This window comes from Hyperolius riggenbachi, chromosome 2 (genome assembly GCF_040937935.1).
Source record: "Hyperolius riggenbachi isolate aHypRig1 chromosome 2, aHypRig1.pri, whole genome shotgun sequence".
NCBI classification, from domain to species: domain Eukaryota; kingdom Metazoa; phylum Chordata; class Amphibia; order Anura; family Hyperoliidae; genus Hyperolius; species Hyperolius riggenbachi.
The window spans coordinates 278,622,034-278,648,552 of NC_090647.1; the positions used below are offsets into that span (position 1 = coordinate 278,622,034).

General features: G+C 43.6%; 1 protein-coding gene across 1 annotated transcript in view; it reads right to left on the reverse strand.

Moving 5' to 3' along the window:
- The window catches only part of INTS2 (integrator complex subunit 2), a 68,806-nt gene that overhangs the window by 11,085 nt on the left and 31,202 nt on the right, over positions 1-26,519 (reverse strand). The window contains exons 14-23 of the mRNA XM_068268749.1: positions 22,325-22,607; positions 19,944-20,048; positions 18,920-19,084; positions 9,957-10,158; positions 8,661-8,786; positions 8,360-8,561; positions 6,513-6,698; positions 3,952-4,059; positions 2,405-2,510; positions 209-385 (exon numbers count right to left, since the gene is read on the reverse strand). Coding sequence (XP_068124850.1) covers positions 209-385; positions 2,405-2,510; positions 3,952-4,059; positions 6,513-6,698; positions 8,360-8,561; positions 8,661-8,786; positions 9,957-10,158; positions 18,920-19,084; positions 19,944-20,048; positions 22,325-22,607 — 1,660 coding nt within the window. The remainder of the gene's footprint in view (positions 1-208; positions 386-2,404; positions 2,511-3,951; positions 4,060-6,512; positions 6,699-8,359; positions 8,562-8,660; positions 8,787-9,956; positions 10,159-18,919; positions 19,085-19,943; positions 20,049-22,324; positions 22,608-26,519) is intronic.

Genomic DNA, 26,519 nt, shown 5'->3' on the forward strand with positions numbered 1-26,519 from the left:
TAACGGTGTCCTGATGTACTGTAAAATTTAATTTACCGTATAAGATAGAAACTAGTTAAGCTACATGTCAGAGCCCTGCAGAAGCTAACAGTTACCAATGAACAAATGTAAATTTAAGAGACTGCAGGTAGCTGCACACCGAGTACTGCATACCCGCAAATATAACTTAGAATAATAATGTATATCAGTTTTTAGCAACTCCACTTACGTGTAATAATTGGGTCAACATCTCTTGTTTGTGTGGAGACATTTGATGCACAAACTTGTCCTATTTGTATGAGCAATGACATGGTATCCTCATATAACGGAGGGAAGGCTTGGCAGAAGGATACCAAACAAGGCAATGTTGGCATGAAAAATTTGTAACGCTTAGCTTGAGTTAGCACTGCAAAATATGAGAACAGTAAAGCATAAATGTCTAATAAATGTGTTCAAACCGTGACAGAAATAGTATTGACAAATCAATTTAAAATTTCCTTAAAGTGAAATTACAGTCTGATAACAAAATACAGAGCAGTGATAAGCTTCCCAGGAAAATGAAACACAGTATCTTAACCCTTTCAGTAACCATAAGACCTAATGGTTTGTCCTTACAAGTTTTTATGTTGTGGCTCGTCTTTTAGAACATGGAATACTTTGACTATAGTTCCATTTTAAGTCTGGTAAGTACGTACGTGCATTTTCATATATGAAGGGTAAAGGTAATATTTCTACCAGATGTAACATTTTAATTTTGGGCTATGGCAACACCAAATTCTTTCAGTATTAGAGTCATAACTAATATCCATCACGCATAAAAAAAAAAAAATCTAATCGTCAGCTTAGTAAATATTACATGGCAGGATTGCGCCTTTCTATAAAAGATATACTGTACAATCAGTATTGAGCCATGAACATACAGTACAATAGATTTTTGTCAGTCAGACATTTTGCCATTCTACACAGACTCAGTGAATCGTCTCTCCGTCCACCTTCCCAGAGACCGTAGATAGGTGGAGAGGTGTATTACTCAGTGGATTATGATACAAGGTGTAGGGTTTGGCTTACGGGGCAAATCTGGATTTCCTAACCAACAGTCAGGTCTGACAGGGATTTTTTGGGTGGGTTCTAGGCAAGCATTAAAAAGTTATGGCAATTAAAGTATGGTGGCTTTTAATAAGTTCTTCAAGGCATTTTAATTAAATAAACTGATTTTCAATCCAGGTACTTTTGAGGTAATGTGCACAATATACAGGCCTTTGCTCTACTTTTATGATGAAAGGGAGTACTTCCTTTAGTAGAATGTGATTAAAGTGAAGCTGAAGTGAGGAAAGTGAAACTCCCTTCAGGTTAAATACTTACCTATGTAGAAGGAAAGCTCTGAATAGCGTAGAGCCATCCTGGTCCTCAGTCTGTCCAGTCGTTTCAGCATCGTCCTCAAAGTTATCTTGACCTGCTAGGTTGCATACCTCTTTGGCACGCCTTAGGCAGCCTACAGATGTACTTAAGTCCTAGAGTACTTCCGAAGACTAGTCACTAGGGGGGTATAAGCCTGTGGTCCTTAAAGCGGACCCAAACCAAACTTTTTTAATTCAAAATATTTAGTTGCACCACTGACACATACAAAGATAAACATTCCTAAAGCCTATGAGCACTTCAGTGCATGCTTTTCACCCTTCTCTTTTCATAACTAGGGTTATACAGGTGGCAGCCATTACTTCTGAGCTTAGTAGGAGGTTTTAGATTATGGGTGTGTTTGTCATAAGCTACTCTCCCTCACAGGGGCGTCGTCTATGTGAAATCTCACACAAGCTGAGATCACCTCCCCTGTGACATCATCAGTAGCATCCTGTGTTTTGTTTTTGTTTTTTTATCTCCTCCACCAGTCTGCCGGATTCTGTCCTGGCAATATGAAAGGAAGGGAGGGAGGGGTTCCTCCAATAAAATGTAAAATATTTTATATTTGGCGTCATGCAGCTGAAAAAAGGCTGCTATTTATTATTATAATTTAGAAAATAGATTTTATTCTGAAATCTTGTATTTTTTATGTGGGTCCACTTTAAGTGGTTTGAGGACAATTGTAGTGAGAAGATTATGGAGGCTGACATTTTTATTTCCTTCAAAACAATACCAGTTGCCTGGCAGCCTGCTGATCTATTTGGCTGCAGTAGTGTCTGAATAACACCAGAAACAAGCATGCAGCTAATCTTGTCATATCTAACAACGTCAGAAACTTCTGATCTGCTGCATGCTTGTTCTGGGCCTAAGGCGAAGTATTAGAGGCAAAAGATCAGCAGGATAGCCAGGCAACTGGTATTGCTTATAAAGGAAACAAATATGGTAGGCCTCCATATCACTCTCATTTCAGTTGTCCTTTAAAGACAAAAAATATAGCTATAGGTATTGCAATAACAAAACTATTTACCTGTAAGCAGGGTCCCCATTACATTAATGGCTAGCCGAGCCATGCTAAGTGACTTGGGTAAGGCATACTGGATACACAAGTGTGAAAGAAGTTGTATTGCAAATATCTAGAAATTAAAAAAAAAAAGTTTATATTAAAGAAACTATGACAAAGCCCACAACATTTCTGAAATACCTAATTGGCATCAGTTATGCTTTGTACAATATTTAACAAAAAAATTAAACTTGCCTAGAGAGTTTTGATTCAATGAAATACTTCAAAATTGAAAACAAACAAAAAAATGGCATGGCCAAAGATAGTGGGAACCTTAAAGGACAACCGAAGTGACATGTGACATGATGACACAAATAACTAGGATGTGTTCCTTTGTTTCTTTCATTTTGCCATTCTACACAGACTTTTTCTCTACCTAGTTAAACATCAGGTATGCAAGTGACAAGTGTTTCTATCCGGGTTCGGGACCGGGTCGGAATGGGTCAGACTATAGCATAAAGGCCCATACACACGTCGTATTTTTCTGAACGACCCGTCGTTTGAAAGTTCTGTCGTTCAGTCGTTCGCACGTCAAATCCGACGTGTGTACAGACTATCGTTCGGGTGATAAGACTGGCTTCCAGCGATCCGCCGGGTGGATCGCTGGAAACCAGTCTTATCACGCGAACGATAGTCCGTACACACGTCTGATTCCGCGTGCGAACGACTGAACGACGGGACGTTCAAACGACCCGTCGTTCAGAAAAATCCAACGTGTGTATGGGCCTTTACCCTCACGAATTAGTAATTACAGCTATAAAAAAAACTTCCCTGTCAGTAAATGGCTTCTGAGAGCAGAAAAGAGATACAGGTCAATAATTCACATAATAATGCACACCTCCCCCACACCCCCTGCAGGCTCTGTGTGTATGAGTCACAGCCAGCATCTCTGCTCACAGCCAGCCTGTCTGTGACCTTGTGAACAGCTGTGAGTGCAGAAAGATCAGTTCAAAGCCCAGACAAGCAGGCAAGTCAACAAGTGGGAGAAATATTACAGCAGTGAAGTCAGGTTTGAGAGGAGCCTCTGCAAAGGCACCTGCTCTGATGAGGCATATTCTGTTTGGTGGCCATCTTCATTGTTTACAAAAACAATGAATAAAACAGTGATTTTATCTCCAGGAAAGCAGCAGGAGCAGCGAAAATGTCACAGAGGGGACTAGGAGAAGACTACAGACAGGCTGGTACTTTTATTTATGTGAGATTTTCACAGTACAGATTCTCTTTAAGGAGAAGGAGGATAGATAGAATTGTTTTTCTGATCAGTTTATTTTCACCTCGGATGTGCGCCCTCGAAACCTCCCCATTATATCATGCTTTTTTTTTTTTTCGCTTCAGTGACGCTTTAATAAAGCCTAAACTTTCAACATTGTGTAAACTGCATTGTACAAGGATCATATGATCCAAAACTAGTATTCCAGTTGTGGGAGGAAACTTCCAGTGCTTCGCACCCGCTGCCTACATTTATCTGCCAGGATCCCCAGCTGCTCTGCTACTAAAAACTATACAAAAATTACCTGTTTTTCCACTTCAGGTTGAGCTATGAGCTCAGGAATAAAATCCAGACAAATATGCATTGATGGTATGCCTGCAACAGTCAAGGGCAGAAGGTGGCATGGGTAGCCCTGTATAACAAAGGAAAGTTTATTCACAACAAACCACTAACAGAGTTTGAAGGTCAGAGTTTGGTGAAAACAAAAGCATAATTAGAGGTTCTCGTCAAAGAAAATTGCATGTTGAATTAATCAGTACCATACTTTCAAAGTTACATGTAGCGGTTATTTATGACAAAATGAAAGCAGAGTGAGGCTCGGTGAAACCCTGAATCACATTAAAGAACTAAAAGGGGAGTATAGGAGGAGGAAGGGTTGGTGCCTAGACTAGCGTTTATAGGAAACCACTAAAAATGTTACATATTATAGCTGTAGGACATTTAAGTCCACAAACATGCCTCCTAGAAGTTTCAGAACATGGTCCCTTTCTCAAGCATATATGCCAAAGTCACACAGATAACTCTTAAAAGGACACTTGAAGTGATAGGGATATGGAGGTTGCCATATTTATTTCCCTTTAAACCATACTAGTTCTGCTGATCTTTCTGGCTGCAGCAGTGTCTGAATCAGCTTTAACACCTTTAACAAGCATGCGGCTAATCTAGTCAGACCTCAGTCAAAAACATCTGATCTGCAGGCTTGTTGAAGGTCTAGGACTAAAATTATTAAGGTGCGGACAAACCTTTGACAGACATCGCCCATCAAGAATCAGGACCCCCTTGGGTGACATTGTTGGTCCAGGCTGCACACATGCATGTCAGCTGTGTAGCTGATGATGCACTGTGGTGCTATGCGGATGGGCGGGGGACTGCGAGCGTCACACTGCAGGCAGGGGAGTGACGTGCACAATGGGATTGGTGTCACTAGGGATGAGTAGATCCGCTGGGCGGATTGCTCGTGGGTTGAGGGTTGCTGTACACACGCCTGATTCTCAGCTGAGGCAGTCGTTATAGGCTGCCTCAGCCGACGTAAAGGACCTCTGTCACAAAAATATTAACATTTAAAATATACATAAACATATACAATTAAGATGTACGTTTCTTCCAGAGTAAAATGAGCCATAAATTACATTTCTCCTATGCTGCTGTCACTTACAGCAGGTAGTAGAAATGTGACAGAACCGACAGGTTTTGGACTAGCCCATCTCCTCATAGGGGGTTCACAGGGATTATTTTTTTTTCAAAATGCACCTAGTGAATGGCAGTTGCTCCGTCCAACTGCCAAAAAAAAGTGTACGGTGAGCAGGGAGGCTGGTCAGCATCTTTGTATAAATCTTTTTCAGGGAATGTCTTTAAAAAGAATAAAGGCCATGCTGAGAATCCCCCATGGAGATTCTAGCCCAAAACCTGTTAGGGAATCAGTTGAAAAGGGCTCCCCCATAGACTTCAATGTTATTTCTTCAAATATGGGCTACAAAGTGGTGAAAAGGGCTCCCAAATTTCCTTTCGGCTGCAAGGTTTTCGATTCGGCTACAAATGGGCACCCCTTTGTAGCCCATAGTTTTGATTTGGCTGCAAGGTTTTTGATTCTGCTACAAAAGGTTGCAAAGGGGGGGGGGGGGGGGGGGTAGAATTAGGCATCACAAGTGGGGGTGGGGGGGGGGTGTCTTAGGGTTAGGCACCACTGGGGGGGGGGGGGGGGAGGAGTCTTAGGGTAAGGCACCACCAGGGGAGGGTTCTGTGTGAGAGTAGGGAGAAGTTAGGTCATAGTAAATCACTTTTCTTGGCTATATCCAGAGCGCTTTTATAGCCCAACAAATTTTGCCTATAACAGCATCCTTTTTATAAACTAAAACTAGCTTTTCAGCTACACCAGGAACCTGTTTCAGCCAAATTTGGCATATGGGCTACACCAGGCACCCTTTGTAGCCAAATTTGGTATATGGGCTACACCGGACGCCCTTTATAGCCAAATTTGACATTTCGCTTACACCAGGTGCCCTTTGTAGCTGAATTTGGCATATGGGATACACCAGGCGCCCTTTGTAGCCGAATTTGGCATATGGGATACACCAGGCGCCCTTTGTAGCCGAATTTGGCATATGGGATACACCAGGCGCCCTTTGTAGCCGAATTTGTTTTTTCGTCTATATCAGGAGCCCTTTTTTACAGGAGTCCTTTTCCAATGTACACCCTGTCAGTAATGTCAGATTTCTACTACTTCCTGTAAGTGCCAGCAACATAGGAGAGAAGTAATTCATGGCTCATTTTACTCAGGAAGAAGTGCACTTCTTATTTGTAGGTTTTTTAAATTTTAGGATTTTCGCGACAGTTCCTCTGTTGTCTGGCATGTGTACGGGCCTTTAGAGATGAAGGATCAGTAGGACTGGCAGGCAATTTGCATCATTTAAAAAGAAATAAATATGTCAGCCTCCATATTCTTGAAAATTCAGGTGTGGTTTCAATGCATTTGTCATGCAGGGATGTTTTGAAAGTAGGTTTTCAAATATCAAAACGTCAATATAAAAGTAAAAAAAAAAAAAAAACAACCACACTATTTCCCCCATTTTTCAAAGTGTTGAGTACCTGGAAATGAACCAGCTTAGCTATGTTTGGGTCTGCAATGAACATCTGATGCAGCAGACAGCAGATCAAGCACTGCACCTCCCGGAGGTTACAAAGCAGACTCTCCTCTCCTTCCGTGGTCTCCAGAGTATTCTCGTCCTCCGAAGGGAGGCAAATCTCCAGCAAGATCTGCACTGCTGCGCTATCCTAAAAGTCAACAGAGACCATAGCATTTAGATATCTCTATCTGGTACATGTGAAGTATATACAGGATCTTCTCAAAAAAATAGCATATTGTGATAAAGTTCATTATTTCCTGTAATGTACTGATAAACAGACTTTCATATATTTTAGATTCAAATACACACAACTGAAGTAGTTCAAGCCTTTTATTTTAATATTGATGATTTTGGCATACAGCTCATGAAAACCAAAATTTCCTATCTCAAAAAATTAGCATATTTCATCCGACCAATACAAGAAAGGTGTTTTTAAAACAAAAAAGGCAACCTTCAAATAATTATGTTCAGTTATGCACTCAATACTTGGTCGGGAATCCTTTTGCAGAAATGACTGCTTCAATGCGGCGTGGCATGGAGGCAATCTGCCTGTGGCACTGCTTAGGTGTTATGGAGGCCCAGGATGCTTCGATAGTGGCCTTAAGCTCATCCAGAGTGTTGGGTCTTGAGTCTCTCAACTTTCTCTTTACAATATCCCACAGATTCTCTATGGGGTTCAGGTCAGGAGAGTTGGCAGGCCAATTGAGCACAGTAATACCATGGTCAGTAAACCATTTACCAGTGGTTTTGGTACTGTGAGCAGGTGCCAGGTCGTGCTGACAAATGAAATCTTCATCTCCATAAAGCTTTTCAGCAGATGGAAGCATGAACCCACTTTTGAACCAGAAACAGAGGCAGAAGCGCCTGACCTGGGCTACAGAGAAGCAGCACTGGACTGTTGCTCAGTGGTCCAAAGTACTTTTTTCGGGATGAAAGCAACTTTTACATGCCATTCGCAAATCAAGGTGCCAGAGTCTGGAAGAAGACTGGGGAGAGGGAAATGCCAAAATGCCTGAAGTCCAGTGTCAAGTACCCACAGTCAGTGATGGTCTGGGGTGCCATGTCAGCTGCTGGTGTTGGTCCACTATGTGTTTTATCAAAGGCAGCGTCAATGCAGCTAGCTATCAGGAGATTTTGGAGCACTTCATGCTTCCATCTGCTGAAAAGCTTTATGGAGATGAAGATTTCATTTGTCAGCATGACCTGGCACCTGCTCACAGTGCCAAAACCACTGGTAAATGGTTTACTGACCATGGTATTACTGTGCTCAATTGGCCTGCCAACTCTCCTGACCTGAACCCCATAGAGAATCTGTGGGATATTGTGAAGAGAAAGTTGAGAGATGCAAGACCCAACACTCTGGATGAGCTTAAGGCCGCTATCGAAGCATCCTGGGCCTCCATAACACCTGAGCAGTGCCACAGGCTGATTGCCTCCACGCCACGACGCATTGAAGCAGTCATTTCTGCAAAAGGATTCCTGACCAAGTATTGAGTGCATAACTGAACATAATTATTTGAAGGTTGCCTTTTTTGTTTAAAAAACACTTTTCTTTTATTGGTCGGATTAAATATGCTAATTTTTTGAGATAGTAAATTTTGGTTTTCATGAGCTGTATGCCAAAATCATCAATATTAAAACAATAAAAGGCTTGAACTACTTCAGTTGTGTGTATTTGAATCTAAAATATATGAAAGTCTAATGTTTATCAGTACATTACAGAAAATAATGAACTTTATCACAATATGCTAATTTTTTGAGAAGATCCTGTACATATGTTATTTTACATGTTTCGTTTAGCTACAGTACCTGGGCAGAGAGCAGAGCATTTTTTAGTTCTTCTCTGGTAACTTCCATTGTTTCTGCTTGTCCTGCAAGACCCAGGGCATTACTGGGTGATGGTTTAATGTCCTGGTCTGCAGTTTCTTTTAGGTATGAATTTAGGTAGGCTTTAGAGGCTAAAAGATAACCATTCAGCATATGCAAGATTATATCCATCAAAGGCGGGCACCTAAAAATAAAAATAAAATAAAAAGGGATTAAACAATTTAGCATGTTAACAAGACACTAACCACGTTCCCTGTATCAATGCAGTAGATCATCAACTAACCTCAGAATTCGTGAATCACACCGTAAAACAATCAGAGGGTCAATCATGAGATCATTCTGTGTGTATTTGTGATGACGATCCAACTTTAATGAAGGCTGTAAAGCATTTACTGTCATTACCCACAACCTGTAAAGGAAAACATTTTAAACAGTAAGAGAAGTTGAAGTCTTTAGGCAAGTCAGAGAAAAACACAAGAACCACTTTTAGTGAAAATTTAGAATTCAGGTAAAATGTAACGCATACAAATGTGCACTGCCAGATCAGGGTCACACAGCAAGGCAACCAGACAAGGCAGATGTGGATGACAAACCTGTCCACCCACGAGATTGTGCAGTCAAGCATCAGTAGTAGCTCTCCAGAAAGAACAAAAAAGTGAAGGTGGGAAAACCTAACCTTCCACCAAAGGTGGACTATATAATATTACACTGCTAAGAGGTGCCTTATTTGTCCACACACAATTTTGTGCCTTCGTCTGCAATTAAATGTGTTTTGCCATTGAAATGAATGATTGTCCATGAAAAAAAAAACAATGTGTGAAATCATGCTGCACTGCTGTGAGTTTTTTTTACCCCACAAATGCAAAGCTCACATTTAAGTGTGAATAATGCTGTTGACTTACATTGGTTTCAAAGCGTACCAGAGACAAGAAGAGTCTCTGGTACATTACTTTCCTGGGGCTTCCTTGAGCCCCATTAGGGCTGTTTCTTGTCTCAGGTTCACTTTAAGTTCAAATGGTAATTCGCATGAGTGATGTGGCATGCGATTCTGACAAATGTGTTCCAACTGGAGCATTCGCCATAGCTCCTGATGTTGGACCAAATCCAGCAAGGAGCATTCAAGGCTGCCACTGGCCGGATCTATTCCTGACACGGCATCAGGCCCCTCTGATTGAAGTGTTGGACTTCGATCCCCTCTGGCACCATGCTGCTACATGTGATCATGTTAGCGCTCATGCACTGTGGCCAGGAGTTAGAGCACGCACTTTGGCACAGGCTTTACTCCCTTCCTGTTTGGAAGGTGACCTCCTTGCTGCACTAATCCCACACCGGCAACCCTCAGCAAGCTTGCAGAGATCATCTATGTGTCACCCCTCAGCACATGTAAAAGATAGAGCTGGAGTGGGGTGATGATCCAAAAATATATAAAGGGTTAAAGTCAGAAAGGTCTTAATTGTAAATTGGAAAAGCTGCAGGTGAAAATGTTAACGTGAATGGTTTATTGCATATATGTTAAGTGATTTCAACAATTCCTAAAATATACATTCTCTAGAGAACCACTAAATTGTATATATGGTACCTTCTTGGCATAACTGTATTCAGGGTCATCCACAGCTTGTTGATGGTCTGCAAGATTCTGCATGGAACACCAACATTGAGGAGCTGGCCCATATTAGCAGACAGCACTTCTGCATAGGGGATGAGGTCACTGGCACTAAGCAACGTCAGATGTTCCAAGATTTGCATTAGTTGTGTGTGGTTGCTCTGCAGCACTGTAAATGCTGTAAACAGAGGTTAAAACAGAACAGTATGACAGTATGAAAAAAGCCCATAACTCATGACATATAGTATGGCTTTAAAAATACTAAGATTCTAAAATTCTTTAAAAAAAAAAAAAAAAATGAAACAAAATCATTAAAGAGAATAACAAATTGTTCAGCCTTATTTTTTCTATCCTATACGTTCCTATACCTGTTCTAATGTAGTCTGGCTTACTGCAGCCTTTTCTAGTTGCACTGTCTCTGTAATATATCTAATCTTCTTTCCTTTGTCGAGCCTCGTCAGCACAGAGAGGAATGTGCTGTGATAGGGAGAAGTTATGCACACCTCCCCCACGCCCCCTGCAGGCTCTGTGTGTGTGCGCGAGTCACAGCCAGCATCTCTGCTCACAGCCAGCCTGTCTGTGACCTTGTGAACAGCTGTGAGTGCAGAAAGATCAGTTCAAAGCCCAGACAAGCAGCCAAGAAAGCAGCAGGAGCAGCGAAAATATCACAGAGGGGACTAAAAGAAGACTACAAACAGGCTGGTACTTTTATTTATGTAAGATTTTCACAGTACAGATTCTTTTTTAAAAACATGTATTTAGCTATAATATGATCACTTATAATTCAAGAAAAGAAGCCCTTACTGAATATGGAGTTTTTAAGAAAATGTACACCATTATACCAGAAGAAATACAGAGGTAAATTCTGAGAGCTTTCAAAGTTCTTTGCTAACTGCCAGTTTCACAATATTAGAATACAATTTGCTTAGCAGCACATAGAAGTTTGTCATTGTGCGGTGCACATGCTTCTGTGTCCTATTATCTTTTGTAAAAAAAACACCTCGGGTTCTCTTTAAGGAATTTCATCATGAGCACTTTTTTTTTTTTTTTGCTGCTAGCATGGCTTTGATTACCACTGACACTATTTTGGCATTAATGGTATATTGTACAATATGTACAAAAAATAGTAGCTGTGCATGTAAAGTTATAATATATATCTATATCTCTATATCTATATCTCTATACTCTGTATATCTATATCTCAACCAAAAGTGAGATCATTCCCTGCCAAAAATAGCCAAGGCCCCAACCTCAGGTCAAAAAAACTACCACCCTAAAAACAACAAGCAGCAGAAACACCATTTATAGTAACTGCCATGTTGCTTTGGGAAAGTCCATGAACAGCATGCAAAAACAAACAAGTTGGTAAGAGGAGTTAAGCAGGCCCTGCTGCAGTTAACCGAGCATGAGCACTCTGCACAAACAAATACAGCTCTATATAAAATTAGATAGGGTATACAGATGTCCAAAGCGGGATAAAACAAAGGCAAACTACCAGTGAGCAGTTACAGTTAACAGCTTATTATATAAAATGGCCATCACAGAATAGGAGTAGCCACTTTATTGCCTAGTTTTGAGTTTAAGCATACCTGACCTCCAAAAAGCTTATAAGCTCTTATTCAGCATTATTTACATAACGAATAAGGGCTTGATGATTATCAAACGTGTGAATTCAGAAAGATGGATATACACATTTAGCCCTGTGCTATCCTAGTCAGTTGAAGAGCATGACATGATTAACCTCCTCGGCGTTCAGTTTCTGCTGGATTTCTGTGCAAAAAGTGATCCAATTAATTTTCATAACTTTTTTTTCCTGTAACTTAACAAAATGTGTCAAGCAGGGGTCTAGTGTACATTTTAAAGGGAACCAGAGGCCCCAGAAAAAAGAATTTATACATACCTGGGGCTTCCTCCAGGCCCATATGCACGGATCGCTCCCACGCCGCCGTCCTCGGCTTCCTGTATCCGGCGGTACCGGGTCCCGTAGTTTCGGCCAGTCGGAGGCAGCACGCAGCCAATTGTCCACATCACAGGGGCTCCCGGCATACCCTTACGCATGCGGCTGCATACTGCGCAACCGCAAGCGTACGGGTATGAAGGGAGCCCCTGTGCATGTGGATAACTGTCCGCGTCCGCCGGAAGTGACGGGACCCGGTACCGGTGGATCAAGGAAGCGGAGGTTGGCGGCGTGGGAGCGATGCACGCTTATGGGGCTGGAAGAAGCCCCAGGTATGTATGAAATCGTATTTCTTTTTTCAGCGCTGGCGTCTCTGGTTCCCTTTAAGTCCAATAAAATCTTGAAACACAAAAGCTAAACTACATTTCAAAATGACTCCCCAAAATCTCTGATCATTTAAACTTCCAAACTGCAGCTGCTCAACCTGCACTGATACAATAGAAATGATGGGCAGATTCGACAAAGAGACAAATCTTTATATAATCAAATATGATTAGAGAGAGATTGGTCGGCTGCCCATACTCCGCAGGCTGATTCCAGATACATTTCAACATGAAATTGCTAGGGAATCGACTGTGCCCGTTGCCTCGTCGCTGCTCCCCCAATGTAAAAAATGTACCCCCGTGTGTGCATTTATACATTACCTGTCCTGTGTTGCCCACCGCGTGGTGCCCATCTGTCTTTGGAATCCCCCGCAGATTATTGTAGGTAGCTAGCCAGGTCTAGGTGCCCACAGTATAGGCTAGCTAGGTACAGGTTTCCCCCAGTATAGGCTAGCTAGGTACAGGTTTCCCCCAGTATAGGCTAGCTAGGTACAGGTTTCCCCCAGTATAGGCTAGCTAGGTACAGGTTTCCCCCAGTATAGGCTAGCTAGGTACAGGTGCCCCCCTGTATAGGCTAGCTAGGTACAGGTGCCCCCCTGTATAGGCTAGCTAGGTACAGGTGCCCCCCTGTATAGGCTAGCTAGGTACAGGTGCCCCCCTGTATAGGCTAGCTAGGTACAGGTGCCCCCCTGTATAGGCTAGCTAGGTACAGGTGCCCCCCTGTATAGGCTAGCTAGGTACAGGTGCCCCCCTGTATAGGCTAGCTAGGTACAGGTGCCCCCCTGTATAGGCTAGTTAGGTGCAGGTGTCCCCCAGGATAGGCTAGGTAGGTGTCCCCCAGGATAGGCTAGGTAGGTGTCCCCCAGGATAGGCTAGGTAGGTGTCCCCCAGGATAGGCTAGGTAGGTGTCCCCCAGGATAGGCTAGGTAGGTGTCCCCCAGGATAGGCTAGGTAGGTTTCCCCCAGGATAGGCTAGGTAGGTGTCCCCCAGGATAGGCTAGGCAGGTGTCCCCCAGGATAGGCTAGGCAGGTGTCCCCCAGGATAGGCTAGGCAGGTGTCCCCCAGGATAGGCTAGGCAGGTGTCCCCCAGGATAGGCTAGGCTAGGCAGGTGTCCCCCAGGATAGGCTAGGCTAGGCAGGTGTCCCCCAGGATAGGCTAGGTAGGTGTCCCCCAGGATAGGCTAGGTAGGTGTCCCCCAGGATAGGCTAGGTAGGTGTCCCCCAGGATAGGCTAGGTAGGTGTCCCCCAGGATAGGCTAGGTAGGTGTCCCCCAGGATAGGCTAGGTAGGTACAGGAGTCCCACAGTATAAGTTAGCTAGGTGCAGGGGCTCCTGTACGCTATAAGCAGCATTAGGAATTTTAGGCATAGTGGTCCCTACCCCCCAGATGCAGCCACTAGATTCATACGGAGTCTCATTCCAAGGATCGCTCTAGCCTCCCTGCACAGCTCCACATATTTTCCGGTATGCGGAGGATCGGGACTGATGTCATGTGACATCAGACATCATAACGTCAGTCCTGCATATCATCCGGTACGTTGAGGATCGGGACTGATGTCATGTGACATCAGACATAACGTCAGTCCCGATCCTCCACATACCGGATGATATGCAGTGCTGTGCAGGGAGGCTAGAGCGATCGCTGGAACGAGGCTCGGTATTTATCTAGCGGTTTCATTGGGGGGGGGGGGGGGGGGTACCACTATGCCTAACATTCCTAATGCTGCCTATAGTGCACAGGAGACCCTGCACCTAGTTAACTTATACTGTGGGGCTCCTGTAGCTAGGGAAACCCCGAGCGGCATGCCCGATACTGTGTCGGGCATAGCGCTTTTTGCAACAATTCCTTGCCCAACATTGTCTGGCATACCGCTCATGAGGTTAATTATCCTGCATTTTAAGTGCTTTGCTGATTGAATTCTGTACAATGTGTAGCTTTGAAAAAAGGAATTTAAACCCAAATGGCATGCCAATTAGAAGACGACGAAAGGCAAAGAATGTTTATATTCAAATTAACAGGACATGCTTAATACAATGTAAATAAGTTGCTATTCAAAAGTAAATAAATACAAATCTTCAGACTAAGTTACAGTGGTCAGTTGCATAACGCAATGCGTTACAATAAGTGTGAACTGCCAAAAGAATATCCAAAGCGCTGGGTGATCAAATATCTGCAGCACCACAGTGCACAGAGAAAGAATCTCAAATAGTGACCGTCACCAAGGATAAAACCATCAAAGGGTCACTCATATTTCTTTAAAACATCCAGTTTTAATCACAAGTAATAAAAATGACAACACATGTACAATGACTCACTTCGAGGGTCCTTTTGACAGGGACCCTAGATAAAAACACGCTTCTAGTGTATACCAATACACATCACATAGTCTTATAACCTTTTTATCGATTTGCCCAGTCTCCAGTTCCGACCGGTTTCGGCCTTCCGCCGTCGTCAGGTTCCCTCGAAGCGAGTCATTGTACATGTGTTGTCATTTTTATTACTTGTGATTAAAACTGGATGTTTTAAAGAAATATGAGTGACCCTTTGATGGTTTTATCCTTGGTGACGGTCACTATTTGAGATTCTTTCTCTGTGCACTGTGGTGCTGCAGATATTTGATCACCCAGCGCTTTGGATATTCTTTTGGCATTTCTGACACCTACTGTGGATACGGTTGTCTGGAGCAGCGGGTGAAATATTCTTTGTGGATTAGGAACAGCGCCTGTATTTCATCTTTTAATAAGTGTGAACTGGCATGGGGGACTGGACATGGACTTTAACCAGCAGATATTTCTCCCACCCAGCATGGGTATGTGTAAAAATACAACCCAAAACACATTATACTACTTCTGAGTACGGCGATACCACGTGTGACACTTTTTTGCAGCCTAGGGGCCATATGCAATTCACTTTTTCACCTGAGTTTTCTCCTAGGTGATATTTTTAAACTCGTCAATAAAATGCATTTTAAGCCCCCAGAAGGCAAGAATATGCTCAAAATAATTTTAATAGTACTTTTTCACCAACTTTTTGGTACTTTTTTCGGTGAAAAGTACTGGAAAGTTATTTAAAATTAAAGATGAAAAATTATCTCCTGGGAGAAAACTCAGGTGAAAAAGAGAATTGCATATGGCCCTAGGTGCGCTAAGGGGCCCAACATCCTATGAGTACCTTTAGGATTTCACAGGTCATTTTGAGGCATTTGGTTTCTAGACTACTCCTCAAGCTTTAGGGCCCCTAAAATGCCAGGACAGTATAGGAACCCCATTTTAGAAAGAAGACACCCCAAGGTATTCCGTTAGTAGTATGGTGAGTTCATAGAAGATTTTATTTTTTGTCACAAGTTAGTGGAAAATGACACTTTGTGAAAAAAAAACAATAAAAATCAATTTCCGCTAACTTGTGACAAAAAAATAAAATCTTCCATGAACTCGCCATACTACTAACAGAATACCTTGGGGTGTCTTCTTTCTAAAATGGGGTTCCTATACTGCCATGGCATTTTAGGGGCCCTAAACAGTGAGGAGTAGTCTAGAAACCAAATGCCTCAAAATGACCTGGGAATAGGACGTTGGGCCCCTTAGCGCACCTAGGATGCAAAAAAAAGGGTCACACATGTGGTATTGTCGTACTCAGGAGAAATAGTATAATGTGTTTTGGGGTGTATTTTTACACATACCCATGCTGGGTGGGAGAAATATCTCTGTAAATGAACAATTGTGTGTAAAAAAAAAAATAAAAAATAAAAAAAAATAAAAAAAAAATTGTCATTTACAGAGATATTTCTCCCACCCAGCATGGGTATGTGTAAAAATACACCCCCAAAATACATCATACAATTTCTCCTGAGTACAGCGATACCACACGTGTGACACTTTTTTGCAGCCTAGGTGCACTAAGGGGCCCAACGTCCTATTCACAGGTCATTTTAAGACATTTGGTTTCTAGACTACTCACGGTTTAGGGCCCCTAAAATGCCAGGGCAGTATAGAAACCCCACAAATGACCCCATTTTAGAAAGAAGGCACCCCAAGGTATTCCGTTAGGAGTATGGTGAGTTCATAGAAGATTTTATTTTTTGTCACAAGTTAGCGGAAATTAATTTTTATTTTTTTCACAAAGTGTCATTTTCCACTAACTTGTGACAAAAAATAAAAATCTTCTATGAACTCGTCATACACCTAACGGAATACCTTGGGGTATCTTCTTTCTAAAATGGGGTCACTTGTGGGGTTCCTATACTGCCCTGGCATTTTAGGGGTCCAAAACCATGAGGAGTAGTCTGGAAACCAAATGCCTCAAAATGACTGTTCAGGGGTATAAGCATCTGCAAATTTTGATGACAGGCGGTCTATGAGGGGCCGAATTTTGTGGAACCGGTCATAAGCAGGGTGGCCTCTTAGATGACAGGCTGTATTGGCACTGAAGTGCAGGAAGCGCAGGATGTTCTCAAATCGTGATGATCTGGACATGGCAGCAGAGAACATGGGCATGTGATGAATTGGGTGCGTAGACCAATAAGACCGCAATACATTATTTTTGACTAGACCCATGCTAAGGAGAAGGCCCCAAAAATGTTACGTTCGGAAACTTGGAGTGGTTTCCACCGAAAAGGCTGGGCATGGTAGCTTCTTGGATTGGCGGTTGCGTATTGTGTGGCATAACTGTTGGTCTCAGCGACAATTAAGTCGTAGAGACCAGCAGTGATCAGAAAATAAAAAATTCTGTCACTGCGGTGGGGGGGGTGAGGGTTTGGCCGGGTGATTAGGGTCTGATCTGATGGATAGGAGTGCTAGGGGGTGACAGGAGGTGATTGATGGGTGTCTCAGGGGGTGATTAGAGGGGAGAATAGATGCAATCAATGCACTGGGGAGGTGATCGTAAGGGGGTCTGAGGGGGATCTGAGGGTTTGGCCGAGTGATCAGGAGCCCACACGGGGCAAATTAGGGCCTGATCTGATGGGTAGGTGTGCTAGGGGGTGACAGGTGGTGACATGAGGTGATTGATGGGTGTCTCAAGGTGTGATTAGAGGGGGGGGATAGATGCAAGCAATGCACTGGGGAGATGATTGGGGGGGGGGGGTCTGAGGGCGATCCGAGGGTGTGGGTGGGTGATTGGGTGCCCGCAAAGGGGCAGATGAGGGTCTGATCTGATGGGTATGATGGGTAGCAGTGACAGGGGGTGATTGATGGGTGATTAGAGGGGAGAACAGATGTAAATAATGCACTGGAGAGGTGTTCAGGCGGTGTCTGAGGGTGATCTGAGGGTGTGGGCGAGTGTTTGGGAGCCCGCAGGGGGCAGTTTAGGGCCTGATCTGATGGGTAGCAGTGACAGGTGGTGACGGGGTGATTGATAGGTGATCAGGGTGTGATTAGAGGGGAGAATAGATGCAAGAAATGCACTGGAGAGGTGTTCAGGCGGGGTCTGAGGGTGATCTGAGGGTGTGGGCGGGTGTTTGGGTGCCCGCAGGGGGCAGTTTAGGGTCTGATCTGATGGTTAGCAGTGACAGGTGGTGACAGGGGGTGACGGTGTAATTGATAGGTGTTCAGTAAGTGATTACAGAGGAGAATATATGCAAGCAATGCACTGGCAAATTGATAAGGTGGGGTCTGAGGGCAATCTCAGGGTGTGGGCGGGTGATTGGGTGCCCGCAAGGGGCAGATTAAGGCCTGATCTGATGGGCAGCAGTGACAGGTGGTGACGGGGTGATTGATAGGTGATTAGTGGGTGATTAGAGGGGAGAACAGATGTAAACTATGCACTTCGGAGGCAATCTGAGGGCAGTCTGCGGGCGATCTGAGGGTGCGGGCGGGTGATCAGGTTCCCGCAAGGTGCAGGTTAGGGTCTGATCTGATGGGTGTTAGTGACAGGTGGTGACGGGGTGATTGACAGGTGATCAGTGGGCGATTACAGGGAAGAATAGAATAGATGTATACAGTACACAGGGGGGGGGGGGTCTGGGGAGGATCTGAGGGTGTGGGGGTGATCGGGAGCCCCCAGGGGGCAGTTTAGGACCTAATCTACAAAATAGCATTGACAGATAGTGACAGGGAGTGATTGATGGGTGATTAGGGGGGTGATTGGGTGCAAACAGGGGTCTGGGGGGTGGGCAGGGGGGGGGTCTGAGGGGTGCTGTGGGAGATAAGAGGGCAGGGGGGGGGGGGGGGGAGACAGATCAGTGTGCTTGGGTGCAGACAGGGAGGTCTGCAGCCTGCCCTGGTGGTCCCTCGATCACTGGGACCATGGCAGGAGGCAGCCTGTATAATACGCTTTGTATACATTACAAAGCGTATTATACGCTTACTGTGCGGCGATCCGCGAGTTAACAACCGGCTGGCACTTCCGAACAGCTGGTGGGTTGACGTCGAGGGTGGGCAGAGCCTATTGCCGAGCTCGTGATCCCCGGCCAGAGAGCGCAGAACGAGCCGCCGACGATGGGCGTATTGCGGTCGTTCTGTGCCCATCAGCTGTGGGCGGTCGGCATGTGGTTAATATAAAGCCTGCATGCAGCGAGTTAGAACAACGTGATCAGTTACAACCCAGCACTCAACAGGCCCATAGAATTGTATGGGCAGTGAGTTATCATGCAGTATTATTCTGCAACACAACTGAGCACTGTGAACAGGGCCTCAAGCACCCAGGCCTTACTGAACTTACCTTCTTGTAGCTGTTTTGGAGAATGATTTTTGGCAGTGTTTGTTAGTAACATCCTTCTTAAAAGAGCATCTGTGCCTGTGATTTCCTCTTCACATATCCAGTCATCCACAATGCACAGATGAGGGTAGTTAGTGGCAAGAAGACGCAGCAATGCCGAATGTAAACCTAGAATAGGCAAAGATATCATTGCTCTTCGCAGCTACATAAATCAGGGCTAAAATTATAGAAAGTACACAAGGAATAAATATAGCACAAAATGAAATCCTCACAATAATGCTAGTACTGTGGTTCCAAAAGGGATTCATACAGGAAACAAACAAAAAAAATGTAACACGTTCAAAACAAGCAGTGTCAGGGCAACCTAAAATATAGTTGCATTCGCTTTACCATGCACACTTTTTTTACTTTAATTTTATTTATTTATTTTTATAATCAGAAGACTGGAGACTGGATGGTACCATTACCAGTATTTTACAAACACCAAGGGATAGATTCACGATGCTATATTTCAAGCTCAGGATTTTTTTCTGTTTAGGATTTTGGGGTTAAAGTTCAACCCCAACATTCTACTTGTTGAAGCCCAAACAATAACCTAAAACTAACTTTCCCTAGCCTACTAGAGCCTTTTTTCTATCCTTCAACACTAGGAACACTTAATTATCAGCAAAGAGGGTCAATGAGATACATTTGTATGAAAGGATACACATGCATCCTTTTTTCAGCCGAAACTAAGTATCCCCTGTGGTAGCAGCAGCAACAGATCAGCCGCTCAACCTCTCAGTGATGTAGGCAGGTAAATGGCGCAGACAGATAAATTACACTCTCATATGCACATGGAATGAAGGAAGGGAGGTCAACACACATTAATGGCTGTCATGGCTGTCCCCTGTGGTAACACCATCATGTTTTGACAGCTTAGGTGGTATTACATACTTTACAGACTTGAAAAGCTGTCAATGAAAATCAGATTTAGATTTTTCTTTTAACATATGGGGTAACCCAGTTCCTAAGATATAATCTTTACCTCCAAGTTCCTGCTGTAGACCCTGTGCTTGTCTAATAAGGTATTTTATAGGAATCTGGTCCATCAGTGATGAAGAATAAGACTTTGGTTTCTTCTGCATGGCAGCTGCAGAAACAATAACATTACTCAAAACAAGAGAAACATATATGCCACTGTACATACTCGAGTATAAGTCTAGAAATGAAGTTCTGATTCACTTTATAAAAGTATAGGGGTCCACTTATACACAAGTCACGGGCAACACTGAGCAATGTGTGTACTAATAGTGACATTCCCATTTGCAGCAATTTACCCAGTGGTAAGTTATACATCAAGGAAAGTAAATGCCAAGAAAACAGGTCTGAAAGTCAAGGGTGGGTGGGGGGGGAGATCCGTGGCTGCATAAAAAGGAGTGAATAATTGCAGCACTTGGGTGCCTGAAGGAGGTATTGGCTGCACTATAGGGACAGGAGGGGTTAATAGCTGCAATACTGCATGCAGTATTAACCCCTCCTGGTCCCCAAGTGCAGCCTTTGCTGGGTAGACTTATACTTGAGTCAATAATTCCAGCTTAAGAGGGTTGATTATTGAAGTCAACTTATACATGTATTCGAGCATATACATCTTTTTGTGCGCACACTGTAAAATATATCTGCAAAAGCTCTAAATGCAAGAGGCTGCCAGGTGGCTAAGTGGTTAGTATTTTCTTCCCTTACAGCTCTGAAGTCCTGGTCCAAATGCTATCACAGTTATCTGCATGGGCTTGGCATTTTCTCTTCCCACAATGCAAAATCTATATTGCGCAATTTCGTTCACAACTATATAGTAGAAACAGCAGACTGAACGGCTTTGGGCAAAGGGAACTTCCGGTATGTGAAAATACTATGTTCTCTGTGACCTGCTGCAAAATTATTGCTGTTCTGAAGCATTTTTTCCCCTCTTCTTGTGAAATATTAAAGTGTTGCAATGCACACAGTTTATCTGGAAGAGGACGGAAGAAATAAAGAGCCTATGGGTTCTCTAGAGCCTCCCAATTCAATTTAAAATAATTAGCATGCTGCACACCAAGAGCCCTTTGAGCGCTTTTAAAAACACTAGCGCTTTGGAAAGTGCTTGGCTAATGTATTTGAATGGGATGGATCACACCAGAGCGATGTGATTTTCTACCAAAACGCAAATGCGGGTCCTGCAGCATTTCTGATTTCAGAGGTGATTCAGCCTCAATGTTAAGTTTAGGAAAGTGGAAAATTACTATGAAAAGCGCTAGATCAGAGCAATTTTACAATAGTTTGTTACAGAAGCTGTTCAGTTACAGCTCTACTGTAACAAAAAAAAAAAAAAAAGCTACACCAAAATGCTCCCCCCCCCCCCCCCCCAAAAAAAAAAAATTAATAAATAAATAAATCACTAGGCATGATTAGAAAAATTGCTAGGCATACGCCTAGAATCGCCTAGAAAAATCACTTCAAAAAGCGCTGAGCTTTTGCGATTATGCTAGTGCTTTTCGGTGTGCACTGGCATTGGCCTTAACATTTTAGCTTTGCAATGGTGGAGTCCTGACTTACAATACTGACCATACACTACTTGCACTGTATTCTATGTTATCCCTGTGTTTACATCATTTTCCTTTTCCTTCAGGCACTCTGATTTCCCCCTACAGCCTAAAAACAGACGGATTCATTAATTCCCTTTAAACCGGCCTAAAGGTGGCCACACACGATACAATAAAATGATCCGATTTTACGGTAATTCGATAAAAACGATCGGATCTCCCAAAAAAAAAAAAAAATCAAAAGCTTTTTTTTCCATTCGACAGAAAAATCTGATCGGATTTCCTGTTTTCTTCGATTTTTATCGATCCCGAATGCCAGATATTTTTCTTCAATCTTTCTAAAGATTGTATGGTGTGTGTTAGATTGCCAATTTATTAACATACACACCCTAGCCATTTTGTCAGAGTTTCCAATCATTTTTATCATAATTGGGGAAAAAATTTAACATACGTGTGTGGTACATTGGTCAGATTTTTGAAATGTTACAATCAGTCAGAAAAATTGATTGCAATTCTTAAATTGAACAGATATTTAAAAAATTGTATGGTGTGTGGCCACCTTTAGACTATGGTATTGACATTAGACCTTGACTTTGATAGGGATTACATTGTGAGCCCCTCTGCGTTAGTGACAGGACTAAAGCGTAGTAGTAGTAGTAGTAGTAGTAGTAGTAGTAGTAGTAATAGTAGTAGTAATAATAATAAATAATAATAACAACAACAACACTGATGTGAGTGCTGAAGAGCACCATCTTCAGAGCATCTATTAGGAATGGTTTACATGCAACATTTTCTGCTACAGTATTGTAACCAAACAAGCAACACAAATAAATGAAAGCAAACCACTAACCTAATGACTTTGAATTAGCTAAAAGAGCTTCTTCATAAGACAGAAGGTAATAAAGCAACAGGAGTTGAGTAGTTATTTTAGGGTGCTGAGTGAACCGTGAATTCTCTCCTGGGTGACCCTGGAATACTTTCAGTATTTCTTGCTCTGTGATTGGTTTATTAGTGGCCTCTGGGCTAGATTTGGAAGCTGGAGTAAGGATGGAATTGATGTACACATCAATAAGTGGAAGCAGCTGCTGATGCAGCGGTAGCGTTGTTTCACAAAGTTGAGTGTATATCCAGTCCTGGGGAAATAGAAGGGTGACAATTAAATGAACACATAAACCTTTGGCAAAATTAGCTCAGGACGGTAATTACCTCCATCAAAAGACACACACACACCTCAACATTAACTGGTTCTAAATGTATTTAAGGCAGCCATACACTGGTCGATTTGCCATCAGATTCGACCAAAAGATAGATCCCTGTCTGATTGAATCTGATCAGAGAGGGATCGTATGGCCACCTTACTGCAAACAGATTGTGAATCGATTTCAGCCTGAAACCGATCACAATCTGAGGAGCGTTTCAAAATCTGCTAGCATTTTGCGTATCTGCTAGCGGGTTTTGGTGTGCACCAGGCCTAACTCCTTAATATCTGATCCTTTCCCAATTGGCAGAGGAACGAGTCAGTCAAGGTAGCCCCCTCTCCCCACTTTTATATGCTCTATTGGCAGAACCCCTGGCATGTTAAATTAGGCAAAATCCGTTGATAAAAGGTCTCAATCGACGACAGCCAAGAAAAACTCAGTCAGTATGCTGATGATACTATACTATTCCTTGCCGAACCACATAACTCCCTCCAAGTAGTCTATGACCTAATTGTTGAGATGGAACACTATTCAGGCTTATCCATTAATTGGGGAAAATCAGCCATCTTGGGTATTGATAACACTGATGTTTACTCTGCTCCTCTTCCTTGCCCCCTGCAAATTGTAACTAGTTTTAAATATCTTGGTGTAATGGTCCGGGCCGACCCCAAAATATATTTTGAAGACAATGTTGGGCCACTCCTCTGCCTTGCTTAACAGAAACTAAATGCTTGGGCTAAATTACCTTCGTCTGTAGCTGGTAGAGTTTACCTTATAAAAACGGTACTACTACCCAAGATCCTCTATATCCTCCACAACTCCCCAGTCTATGGCTTCAATTCATCAAGCATTACCGCATTCGGTAATGCTGAAAACAGCTGACTTACAGGGAGCACTTTAGAAAATGTTAATTCATCAAAGCTGTTACCGAATGAGAAGCTGAAATGACAGAACAATGAGATAAATTACCGACATGTGCTCAACACATGTCAGCAAATGTCAGTAAATGTTAATTCATCAAGGTTACCACATTCGCTAACACATTCGGTGATTATCTCCAGCTCTCCCCTGTCCTTACAGGCTTTTGAAAGCCTTCTGTGTGAATGTTTTCATGATTAGCAGGAGCAGGCAGCCAATAGAAACAGCCCCTGTTCTCCTGCAAGTGCTGCTGATAGGTCACACAGGCTTCTCCACACAAGCTTCCAGACCCCCCAGGCAGTGAGCAGAGAGAACGGGACAAAAGATATCCCCAGATGTCCTTTGGTGGTGTAACCCTTTGAGTCCCTGTTTGAATATGCAAAGATGCAAGTGGTGAAATCACCAAGCATGGCATTTGTAATGTCTCCAGGAAGTTTATCTACGTTGTGGCAAATAAGTAAAATGTTAAAAAACACTGATGGACAGATTCAGAGCAGCAGAGGCAGTATAAGTAACAGTAAATAGAACACGTTTACATGTAAAGGGATGTCTGGATGCCTTCTATTGTTATCAGCTTGTAACAACACAAGGACATTCCAAGCTGCTCTGCACCACTCTGCTGTTATCGAACAGCCTTTGATGAACTGAAGCCGTATTACTTCGGTAACTTAACGAACCTCTACCACATGTGTGAAAATATTGATGAATTAGCACAGTGAAGTGTAAAATACCGAATGCGGTATTTTAAAGGGACTCCGAGCTCAGAAAAAAAAGGAAAGTTGTACTCACCAGGGGCTTTTTCCAGCCCAGTGCTGGTCGGGAGGTCCCACGCCGGCGTCCTGGCTCCTCTTCTTCACCCCGCTCCGGAATGGCTGGCAGGCCGCAGCCCGGGCGACACTCTCCCGAGTGTCGGGCTGCTTCTTCCGCATATGACGCAGATTACGTCAACGCCGGCCGCCTCGCGTCATCACGGCGGCCGGCGTGAAAGTACTGCGCATGCGCGAACAAAGCGCGCATGCGCAGTACTTTCACGCCGGCCGCCGTGATGACGCGAGGCGGCCGGCGTGTGACGTAATCCGCGTCATATGCGGAAGGAGCAGCCCGACACTCGGGAGAGTGTCGCCCGGGCTGCGGCCTGTCAGCCATTCCGGAGCGGGGTGAAGAAGAGGAGCCAGGACGCCGGCGTGGGACCTCCCGACCAGCACTGGGCTGGAAAAAGCCCCTGGTGAGTACAACTTTCCTTTTTTTTCTGAGCTCGGAGTCCCTTTAAGGACTGGGATTTTGTTATCGAACACCCTTTGATGAATTGAAGCCTATATGCCTTTCTTCCGTAAACTCAAATCTTTATTCCGCTCTACAGTTTGGGGGAAATCTAGACCTAGCTAACACACCATTTTACAATGCCCCGCAGCCTCTGGAGGACTGGCACTACCTGTTCCCCACCTCTACTATCGTGCCTCACAACTCGAACATATGTCTAACTGGTTTGTGTCAGATTCCGACCAAGCCCCTGCTCTTCTGGGCTTCTCAGACTCTGACAGAAATAAAAATCTTTCCTTTGCTCTGAATGGCACATTAACCCAAAATGACCACCACAACACAATCCTACATCAAGCCTCTAAGGTTTGGCAAAGGACCTCTAAATTGCTCTCCCTCAGTTCTTGGGAATACTTTACACCCTTATTGCCAAAACCCAAACTATCAGAACTGGCGTAACTTGAAAATACTTCACAATGGGCAGACAAAAGAGTGGTCTACTTCGGTAAAATTATACACAACGCCAAATTAGCTCCTTTTGAAGATATGCTCTTTCAAATAAAATTTCTCTTCTCTAATACACAACTACAACATGCTCTTAAAGCTCAATTTCCTGATGGCATGCCCCATATTGGTACCTCACTTGTACTTGAAAGTATTATGTACGGCCCGGTTAGACACCAAATTGGGAACCTTTATTCTATATTTATTGAGAAGACCTCCGCCCCAACAATTTCCCATGCACAATCTAAATGGAATGCTAGGGGTATGGACTTGGACGAGGATTGGGAAGAATGCCTTTTAAACTCTCGCTTCGTTTCTCCCTGTCTACGTGAAAAACTCACCCAACTATATAATACACCAAAGCGATCTGAAACCCTCTTTGCTGCTAAACAATGCTTTGCTCTTTGTTGGCTTTCCCCCACTAATCCCACCACTGACAGCTGGAAGACTAGAATAAATAAGATGCTCCCCTTTAAACGACTGGTCTATAAGAATAGATTTTCCCTTATCTGGGACAAATGGCTCAATAATTCACGTGTTTAAATATTTTATCTTTCTACATGTTTTACACTTGCCATCCCATACATCAATATGTCACAGACAGACCCCGAAGTCTGGCCACTTCGGGGTCTGGCCAGTCAAAACGCGAAGTGGCCATGCACCTGCGCCAATGTTAGAAAATTAAAAGGATTCCCGGCTCCCGGTGAATGAATTCACCCCCGGCGGCAATGTAACAGATGAAGCCGCCTCTTCGGCTCTGCCTCCTCCCCCTGCCCCTCTCCTATAAAGCAGCCAATGTTAGAAATGAAAAGGATTCCCAGCTTACGGTGGCATTAAATTAATGAATTCACCCCCGGCGGCAATGTATCAGATGAAGCTGCCTCTTTGGCTCTGCCTCCTCCCCCTGCCCCTCTCCAATGCAGCTTTGGAAGCCGGGGGACACGCGTGTCTGCCAGGTTCGTTCGTAGCGGCAGGGAATCCTGCCGTTCGTTCTTGCAGAGCGGGTGCTGGAAGAAGTCATGTCTGCAGCCTCCCCGCTCTGCTTCTCTGCCACTGCAGAAGTTTCATAGAATTTTAATGCCACTAGGTCCTGATACAGCCCCTATATAACAATACAAAGCTTGTGACCGGTTATCTTAAAGAAACTTACCTCATAAGGGGGGAGCC